Below are 10903 nucleotides of genomic sequence, written 5' to 3' on the forward strand. Positions count from 1 at the left end.
GAGGACCGCAGCATTGAGAGAACGATGCTGACTGCACCCACTGACAACTCCTGTTGAGGAAAAGAGTGCCCAACAGTGGATAGAATTTAATGTTTTTCCAACAAATGCAGATAAGACTATTAAGTCTAATAAAACAATAAAATACAAGACACAGTAAAGACTGAGGGATATTGGAGCTGGACAGTGATGGAGCAAGTGAGTTGAGAGCCAAAGAGCGTGTGTGTCTAACAAGAGGATACAGTGGAATTAGAATTGATCTGTGGCAGACATGGTGATTTGGTATTGAAGAGGTCACGTCATTGGCATGGAAGTGTTCCCGGTCGAGTGTGAGAGAGGAGCCAGTCAAAGAAAAAGGAGAGAAGAGGGAGAGAAAGATGTTGGGGATAAAACTATAGTAGAGACAGAGAGAGGTGTTGGGTTTCAAATAAAGTGCAGAATCTGCAGATCTGACCTGAGCCGAGCACATCAGCTGCTCTGTGAAGGTTGCCAAGTTAAATCCCCTGTGGCGTTTTAGCCAGTCTGTAATGGAAGTGTAAGTTAGACAAAGGTACACCTTAAAAATGAACACAAACACACAAACTGGCATGAACATAAAAATACAGAACAGTAAACACATATGTATTTTGCACACACAAAGACGACATTGATTCTTTGCTGTGGTCGGGATGTGGGTTCACCTCAGCTGGTGGAAGATGATTGACTTTGCTGAGTCTGCAGCAAAGGTCATGTCTTATATATGCAGCTTCTAGAAGAGAAGCTGCTTTGCTGGACAATCTTGGTCACAGCATATGTTTTCCAACTACTCTAACAATCTCTTATTTTCTATTTATTTGTTTCTGCTTCATTTCCTCATTTTCTTCCACCTCCTACTTTTTGTCCTGCAGTCTCAAAATTACCACGAGGGAAAACTCCTGTTTGTGCTCTGGTGCTTTAAGGACACTGTATACTTGATACGAACCTGAAAAATCATGTTTTATTTCTGTGTTGAATGTTCACTTATCTTAATTTAATGCCCCACATGTGAGAAATAAAAAGAAATAGACACAATATATTTGATTTGATTAATGATTTGCATTAAAGGGGACTTTTTGTGTTAATTTCAAACTCCAAATGTGTATTCTTGGACTCGACTAGAGTAGCTTTGCATGATTCATGGTTTATTTTAATCCTTACTTATCTTGTGGTGGCCCTTTGTACTGACGTTTACTTCATTCTCTACCTGAATAACTATTTTGCCTCCTTTCTGAAAAGCCAGCTTTTTTTTTTTGATTGGCTGTTCTTCACAAACTATATGTTTAAACAGTTAATGGGAGGGGCTTAATTTGTCACAGTCTGTGCCTACGGTGGCCATATAAGGGATAGCCACTCTAATATATTTGGATTAATTAATAACTCAAGCGCACAGCTTTCTCTTAAATCTCAAACTCACTTGCTGTTTAGTTTAGCTCAAGCAAAGATGGCTAAAAGAGTTTTCAGTCAAAAAGATCTATCTAGAGGAAGTTCAAAGAAATCCCAATCAAGACAATACACACAGATCAGTAACTTCTGTAACAGCTGGTCATTGTTCATGAATAAAGATAGCCAGGGCAATCCGACAAGTTTCATTTATATGCTTCTTCCAGTGTCATACCGGGAACAGATATTTTTGACGCTCTTACAGAGTGACAATTACAGGATGTACTAGTTTATGCTTTTTCCTGTGCAGTGGATAACAGATAGCAGAGGAGCCACAATGAGGCCTGAGAAAACTCTTCTATGAAAACTATTTCTCTGTGGTGTGTGTGTGTGTGTGTGTGTGTGTGTGTGTGTGTGTGTGTGTGTGTGTGTGTGAAACCAGCCTCGCACCATAAACAGCTTTCATCTTATTGTTCTCTGTGTCCTCCAGGGAAGGTGTATGTACACTGCAGAGAAGGCTACAGCCGCTCCCCCACCATGGTTGTTGCTTACCTCATGCTGCGCCACAGAATGGATGCACGGCTGGCGGTGGCCACTGTGCGGCACAAGAGAGAGATCGGTCCTAACGACGGCTTCCTTCGCCAACTGTGCCAACTCAACGAGAAGCTGGCAAAGGAGGGCAAGCTGAACGGGGACCTGGGCAAATTAAAGGCCAAGTGAAAGCTGGAGAGGTGCTGCCTGTCTCCTCCGGCCCTGCCTTTGACTGGCTGCAGCTGCTCTGGTAGACTGACCCCACCTGACCAAACCAGCACTCATCTAACACATCAGGGGTATTCTGAAGCATACATGCATTTATCTGTGGAATTATTCCTCGTGTTCACACACACTTGCACATGTACATGCTGTTCTGTTTGAATCTTTAGTCCATGTCTCTCACTGCTGTTCTACAAAGAGTGTGATCTCAAAAAAAACCCATCCCCCTTTTTATAACTCCACACAGATTTTGCTGCTCATACCCTAAAGCTCTGAATTCCTCTCATTTCTGAGCTACTTAAAGCATTCCTTCAATTCCCACAACTTAGAAATTTGATATCTTTGCCCTGATTTTAAAATTTTACTTACAAACTTGTAGGAAATAGAAGATTATAGCACAATCATTCCATAGTTTACCACTGCCGGGAATGTCAGTGATGTCTCCGCCAGTAGGAGTACTCTAAATAATTCCAAATAAACTCCTAAATATTGAAAGTTGATGGCCACAAATGATGCAACACAGAGTGGATGAAGGAAAATCCCACATTCCATTAAATCTTAAAAAAAAAAAACAATGACGCCCAGTCGATTCCTAAAAATCCTTAATTCTTCCCTTTGGGAGAAAGATTTAATGCACAAACACAGATGACTCACACTCTAATGCACCCTAATACACAATGTAGCATTTCAGTTAACAGACTCAGGCCTCTTGTTTGACAGCGGTAGCATGAAATTTATCTGCAGCGCAAACGGTTGTCGACAGAGCCGCCGCTGCTGAGAACAGGAAAAGGTCGAGCCAATTAAAAATAATGAGCTGCGTGAGGCGTTCACGTAGCAGCCATATTTAGCCTCTGATATGATGAGTGTTCACTGCAGCTGGATAGTAGCTCAGTACAGTAGATGCAGAAATCTGAGGAGAACGCTGGATCAAATATCTGCTTAAAAACACGAAATGCTTTGCCTTCAATTTGAAATGAGCTTATTGTCATTCCCAGTAATGGGCACATGTGAGTGGTTTTAAAGTATGTTTGTAGCCAGAGGACGGCTTTTCTTTTCTTTTTTTTAATAACATTTTTATTAAAAATAAGTTTAGGTTTGATAATCTTCAAATTTGTGAGACTGCAACAGCATGTTAGGGTCACTAAAGGTTAACAAAAAATAAAATTGAGGCTAATGTGACAAATTTACAAGAAAAAAACTTGTATCTGCCTTTGTTTCTCATGAATTTGTATGTTTTTGTAAAATAATAAATTGTCCTTTTTTCCTGAATTTATGAATATGATTATAATCTTGAAGATTTTGGACTTTTTCTCAGATTGTAAACATCCTTACCAAGCCTCTTACACACTCGCAGTAGCCCTAATACACTGTTGCTAAATGTTCTTAAAATACCATAATCGGTATGTTGTTTGTCAGTAACTCTTGCTTTGTCTTTCAGCACATTGCTTGCCTTTAAAAAATAGTTTACAAAGTGCTTTGACACAATACATATTAAAGTCACATAGAAAGAAACGGGCGATAAGCAAAACGATGACCAGAAGGGAATCCAGTTATGGAATCACACTAAAGCCAAAGTATAAAAATGTGTTTTAAGAAGTGATTCACTGCAGGTTGCATAATTTTCATGTATTGTTACATGTTAAGTCATCATCATGATCTCAATATGGAGAAAATAACTAACTGGGATTATGATTTTTTCCGAAACCCAGCAGCACGACCTCTTGTTCTTAGAGGAAAATCGTAACTTGCTTATCTTTATCAACAAGGCTAAAATACTCCCAAACAATTTACTAGTTATAGTTGCACTTGCCTCCTTTAAACTTACTGAGCTGAAACGATAATTTCCCCTGTAGAGACTGCCCTCCGGTGGTGTTTCTCTGCATTACACATCAAGGCATGACCTCATTTCTGCACCTGTATCAGGAGCTTCTATTTTTTTGATAATATTTTTCTGGATAATATAAAGGTAACACACAAGGCTGTTGCATGTGAATGTAGGTTCTTCAGTTAAAGATGGCAAAATAGTTACTGTTGCACTTTGGGTTTGAGAAAGTGGGTTATGAATATTCTGCTCAGAGGTGTTTAAGATGTTGTTGTTTACTCTGCCACCTTCAAACTAGGGGCCTGTTGTTTTAACTGTCAAATGCATCAGCCAGATGGGATGCCACCCGCTTTCAACAGAAAGATCCAGCCATCACGCCACCAGAGAGTTGCACACTGCCAATTCCCTGACACAACCATTCACTCAGAATCCCAAAACCACTGTTTCATCCACACAGAGGTCCCCACACAACATGTCACTTATCTCACCCCTAAATGTGTGTGTCATACGCTAACTAATACACACACAGGGTCAAATTAGATCACAACGCCTTTTTTTGTTGTTTTTTGTTTTGTTTTGTGTGCACTAAAGCATTGCAATATATGTCAATACCCCATCCGATATATAGAATGTAATCACATTTATATGACTAACAAGGCAGTAGCTGTTACATATAGGCAACTTTAGTTCAGCAGTACATTTTGTATTTAATACTGGGCATAATACTGTAAACTAGACCTAGTGCCAGGAAGGATGGCGATGGAGTGAATTCTTGCACCACATGAGTCCTCAAGTTAGAGAAGTCGCACGAGCGAGATCAGACACGCATAGACTCGTGAACTAAATGTCATGTTGGCAGGATTGTTGTCATGCAAGAGAGGAAGAGGAAAACTAGGTTCTCACCTCATTAATGGCACTATTTATTCCTCCTTTGATATATCTGTATACATTTAAATATATACATGTATACTGTATATACATATTTAAGTGTTGACATATATGAATGTATGAGCAATGTGTCTATAACGTGTAGGTAATGTCAGTATCGTCTTTATATAACATGTTCTACTTGTATGTAGCGCTTTCATTCTTTCTGTTAATTACATGCACATTAATATTTGGATATGATGTGCATGTAAATTGTTCTGTGTAATTGTGGTAGTTCATATCGCAATTGTGCAAAACGTGCTTATGATGGCAGGGTTTTTTTTTTTTCCTGGTGTAGCCAGGATACTGGGGCATGTAATCATTGTATCTAAGTAGCGTTTTGTACAGCGTAACGTCTTCATATCAGTGCAAATGGATTCATTAAATACAGCAAGATGCAGGTGGCATCATTAGACGCAAGTGACCATCCAAAGATGGACTCATCCCATCACCCATTTCATTTGGCATTATTTCCATCTCTCGCTTTTGATGCTTTAGGATCGATATATGGGTTTGTTTGGATGAGAGTGTTAGTGAGAGGAATATTTTTAGGTGAAAGGAAATAACAGGATCACGTCTGGTGTCCCTCAAACCACTCGTGCTTATGGAATGAAAAAAGAAAGAAAATGGAAAAAATATGACCAAAAATATTGCATAAAAGATCCATGTCCAGAAACTAAAGGGAGGTTTTGAAAAGTGACAAAAGGCATTTAATATAAAACTAAAGATCCACCTTGAGTGGCTGGACTTGGATATTTTATGGTCCTAGTTTTTCAGACGTTCAGACCTTGCAGATCTGTAGTCTTGTTGCTCTCTCCTCTTACGTAACGCGAGCACAAAGCAGTCAAGCAAAGTGCGCCATTTAATAAGTCAGCTTTTACATTTATATTTTTCTTTATAATTTTAGGTACATTAAGCAGATCAAGATTAAAGTCTCACATTAAATGTTCATATTTCAAAGCAAGCAGTGGAAGTCTACCCAAATTAATCACTTACTTGTTTGAAAATGAAATTTTCAAGAAAGTATTTGACTGCTCCAGCACATTTTTTATGTCTTAAAGTAAAATATCTTCTGCTGTTGGACTGTTAATGATAATTTGGCTCTGGGAAATTACAAAGTTCGGTTTTCACTGTTTTTTCAGAGGCTTTATTGACCAAATAACCTATTGATCAATCAGGAGAACAATTCTCAGATTGATTAATAATGAGGAAAAAGCACCTTCCTGCTCCATGTAGTGCAAGTAAAGAGTACATGAGTCTACAAATATACAGCCAGCAGAGACATTTTAAAGGCCATGTGTTTGTGCTGATTCCAAAACATACACTGAAATGTCCAGTGCTGCTCTGGCCTCTGACTCATTATTGGCCAGGAGGAAAAGTCAGAGAAGGTAATGTTCTCACAGGGAGTTAAAACCGAGGACAAACCCTGCAGAGCGAGAACATAAGTGCGCTTGTGATTGCGGTTCATGCGCAGGTTGTTCCAGTTGACTCTGAGCCCTCTCATTTGGCCATTTTTATACATGTGAAAATGTTTTAAGCAAAGCATTTGATTTCACATCTTGCAAACGCTGCTTCCTCTTGTGGCAAGATAAATCGGGTGCAGTAGTTCAAATTCCCGACCTTTAAGTATAATTTAGTAAATGCGTCATACCACTCATTCCCATCACCTCATCATGAACCCCACACCACCATTATTGTCAATGAAAAGGTAGTACAGATATACGGCTATATTATGTGTTTAAATTGTCAGTTCCAAGCGACATACGCGACAAAAACAATTTATATTATAGATGATTGGCTTTGCCATCATTCAGATGGCCTGGGGTTTCACTCATGCAACTGTTTGGATCTGCTCTATAATACTGCCCTCCTTCTGAATACACAAAAAGCAACAACAAGACACGGTTTGGTACCTCTTTAAATTTGGGAATTGGTATAAATGTCCTCAGCTCATTCCAGGATGAGGGTACGTACTTTAAAGCATCAACTGCCTACACCGACCTGCTTATCGGGTAACTCATGGAGGGTTTTCAAAGCACTCTGTGGTTGCCCAAACTGATTTTCTGATGCAACTGAAATGACTTTTTGGATGCAATGATGTGAACAGAGAGTTTTTATCATGGCAACACTGTTGGCTTAAACACTGTTCTGTAAAAGAAAAAAACACTGCCACCTGCTTGTTCAACAAATCTACTGGTTTGCACACCAATTTTAATTATTTAAAGTGGACCTATTATGCATATGTATTTTTAAATTTTTTTAGTACTATAACAATGATGCATGCTCATTTTACAACTTACAGTTAGAGAGCTAAAATGGCTCAGTGCAAACAGAAGACAAATGGAGGGGCTGCATCGAGGCTCAGTATGAAATAAATATGGACTGTTTTGAATGAGAATTATGCAAAGCTAATCTACTAAATTTAGACTGTATTTATATAGCTACAGTTCACAGCAACAATTCTTTTGAGGTACTTTATATATTAAGATGAATATTGGCTGCAATATTAGTGAGAGAGCCTCAACATTGAGCAGCAGCAATGGTGAGGAGAAAGAACTCCCTTTTAATAGGAAGAAACTGGCTCGTGGGGGGGAAGAGAGAAAACAGAACAAAACACAAAAGACAAAATCAAAATTAAAGTCATGCAGTTGTGGCGTGGAGACACACAGGACATCGTTAAGGGTCACCTTATTCAATGCCAATTATCTTTCTCCAAAAGGAAACTTTGAAGAGAGGTCCTCTGTCTCCTGAATCCAATGTGCAGGTTCCTTAGCTGAATGGCTCCCATTCAACTTTTAGAAACTTTAGGGACCACAAATAACTGGGGATTTATGCTTCATCGTATCTACAAATATTCTGAAACCCTATGACCTAACCTACACCCTAACCCTAAAAATGAGGCTACAAGTCCCATAAACATGGCCCACAACTACCACGATTGGCCTGTCCAGTACTGTTACCACTCAGCCGTAAAACGCCGATGGGATATTGTCATCACCCTGCCAGGCAGGCGGTGTGGACACCCAAGTTTGTGAATGTAATAAGTTGAGAAAAAGGCAACCTAGGAGTTTCAAATTGATACCATAGATGTATCTGTTAAAAGTGTCAGACAAATTTAAATCTCAGTGATCTCAACCCCAAGATCAAGGTCAGAGGTCAAGTTTTCTGAAAATCTTCTAAATCCGATAACTCAAAAAGGACGTCCAAGTATTTTGAAACTGATGCCACAGGTGCATCTGTATTTTAAAATTTGTCATTAAGAGAATAATAACCATTGCCTCAATATAAGGAATAATAATCATAGTATCAATATAAGGGCAAATATCAGCAAATTCCTGAAGGGGTACTGCCAAACCTGTTGGAATGGACATGAGGGAATGTACAGAGAAGTGGAAAAACTTGAGGGATAAATATGTTTGCCTTTGAAGAGAAAAAATACTGACCACAACAAAGAGTAGTGACGCCAGGAGGGAAAAATGCCGGATATTTTATTTGTTCCTATTGTGGCAGGCACTGCATTTAAAACACTGGGACACAACCACAAGGTAATTAACACACAACCATAAATGCTGCCAGCAATGTCGGCCGCTGGAGTAGTTCATGTCATGGCCTCTAAAAAGACTCACTGCAGAAGTCTAAATCAGATAATACTCAGATAATAATTCAGATATAAGATACCGTAGGATCTGATTGCGAATCCCAACCCTGATACTGAATGATTTTAAGGAGAAGGGAGCCAGTGAAGAGAAGCCAATATGGATCTGGAAATGAGCATAATAGGTCCACTTTAACACATCGTAAGTATTTATAATCCAGTCTCATGTTGTTTGTCTAGGTCTCTTTTCATTTTTATTTATTTTGCCCCTTATGTGAAACCCTGAATTGCCAATCTGAAGCACCCGTTTGTTTAAACAGTACCAGCATCTTTTTGTGGGTAATAGAGTATGTGTTATGTATTATCGAAAATGTTGAAATGCCATTGATATTGATATATATGGTTCTATATTCTGAGTATGTAACAAAAGGCATTAAGACCGTTGTGAATTGCTGCATTTTACTGTAACTGGGGTGTTACAGTGTAAAGATAGGACATTGTTTGATATTTGGGAGTTATTAAAAAAAAAAGTTTGACTTATTTTCTCCTCAAAGTAACATTTAGTTTTTTTAATCTAGATTAAAGTTTATTCTTAGTTTCATTAAAGAAGGCTGTTTGTTTGTTTTCATTTCAGAGGGTTTTTTCTATGGTAGGAAATGTGTGACCCACTTCTCCAGTGTAACCAGTGAGTTTATTATCCGTGTTGTTTTTGGATGAGTCACTCACATGTATAATGGTAGTCAGACTAGGGCCAGACTGTAATTGCAGCTCATTCATAGCGCCCGTTTTAAAACCAGAGAGGAGAGGAGGATGGAGGGTTGTTAAATTACTCGACTGGAGCCAGGTAGTTGTGTTTATTATTGCAGAAAAGTACCTTAAATTGACTTACAAATAATTTCCTGCGATTTTCACTCAAACTCGCTGTCCCGTGTGGCGTGTCTCTGTAAGGCAAGAAGCTGCCATGTTTAAGACCTCTGTGACTGACAGCCGATATCTTACATCATGGAAACTCATCTGGCTTCTTGATGTAGTAAACTCCTTCCCTTCTCTTACCCTTCAGGGCGTTCAAACAAACACCGGAAATGACTTGCAAATACCATCTGGCGCAGGTAAGGCGCTGACATGCAGAGCTGTCATCATTTCTCTTCCACTTTGCACTCCCATCCTGATGAACAGCTTAAAGCAAGAGTTTTAGCACAAATGAGCCCACTGCCCGACTCCTCCTGGAGTCCATTACACAGTCTCGTCACATATTTCTGTTGTACAGATATGTACAGATGTTGCAAAGGATGTTGTTGGGATGATGTTGTATTGGCTGTTAATGGGTATATGCACATATATACTGATCGGTGGCAAATTAAAGGAAAAGTGAGGGGATCCAGTGGCTTTGTTGTGCTGTTGGAGGCATTTTGCAGGCATAGTTTGTCCCCTTAATGATATCGTCTCTTCCAGGATGACAGTAGCCCCATAAACGGGGCACAAAGAGTGGTTTGGAAATTATGTGAGGAAACTGTGGCTCATCATCATCCAAATGCCAGTGCCAAGGAGCATTGAAGCGACTCTTGCAGCTCATAGTCTTGCCACACCTTTAAAAGCCACTTTATGTTCTTATTTTTTCCTGTAATCTGTCACCTTTCTGTACATATATATTTGTCACCACCACTGTCATCTCAGCATAAGCATCACAACAGTAACGGCACTCGGCACCCAAAGCCTTACGGAAACGATCGATTCTTTACGATATGTTTTTGAGTTTTTTGTGTATCTCACTTCACACAGTAGGAAGGGACAGCTCCCTTATTATAGAGCGAGACATCGTTGAAGTGCACTTGATTTTAAATTGCAATGTTATTTTTCTTACCTTTGAGAAGTCCCTTCTTTCTTATGTTTAAGAAATAAATGGCTGAGGTATTAACGGCTTTGAGTGGTTTATTATTTTGTCAAACATAACACGATTATTTTAAAGTGACTTTGTTCTCTCCCGCGAGAGAAAAATCATCTGGGATCAAGAGACTGTTGCATCAAAACCAGACAGTGCTAAAAATTTATATATAAAATATGAAATAAGCTAACATTGGTAAACAGTGGCCTAAAAAAAACAACCCCACCAAAAAATAACAGTACTTGGATCATAGCTTCTAGGCCTGAAAGGTGAGGCCACAGAAGTGCCTTAAATCTGCATTTATCTTAACTGCCAGCTAGGGGGCGACTCCTGTGATTGTATACAAGTCTATAGGAAAACATTCCAGTTTCCTGATGACTTTATGGGCTTGGTCACTAGCTTCAGGTCTTGTTGTATTGTAATAAGAGCATTATTAAACTAAAGATTAAGGGATGGCCATTGGCTAACAACAGAGCCCTTATTGCTCTGTGTGTTGTACACAAGCAGTTTATTAATAGGCTTAACTGAC

General features: G+C 39.1%; 1 protein-coding gene across 1 annotated transcript in view; it reads left to right on the forward strand.

Annotated features, from left to right (window-relative positions):
* dusp3a (dual specificity phosphatase 3a) overlaps positions 1-10364 on the forward strand; it is a 27572-nt gene extending 17208 nt beyond the window's left edge. The window contains exon 3 of the mRNA XM_080873377.1: positions 1886-10364. Within this exon, the coding sequence (XP_080729503.1) occupies positions 1886-2115 (230 nt within the window). The 3' untranslated portion in view covers positions 2116-10364. The remainder of the gene's footprint in view (positions 1-1885) is intronic.
* The last annotated feature ends 539 nt before the right edge of the window (positions 10365-10903 follow it).

Source organism: Rhamphochromis sp. 'chilingali' (assembly GCF_963969265.1).
Source record: "Rhamphochromis sp. 'chilingali' genome assembly, chromosome: 22".
NCBI lineage: Eukaryota > Metazoa > Chordata > Actinopteri > Cichliformes > Cichlidae > Rhamphochromis > Rhamphochromis sp. 'chilingali'.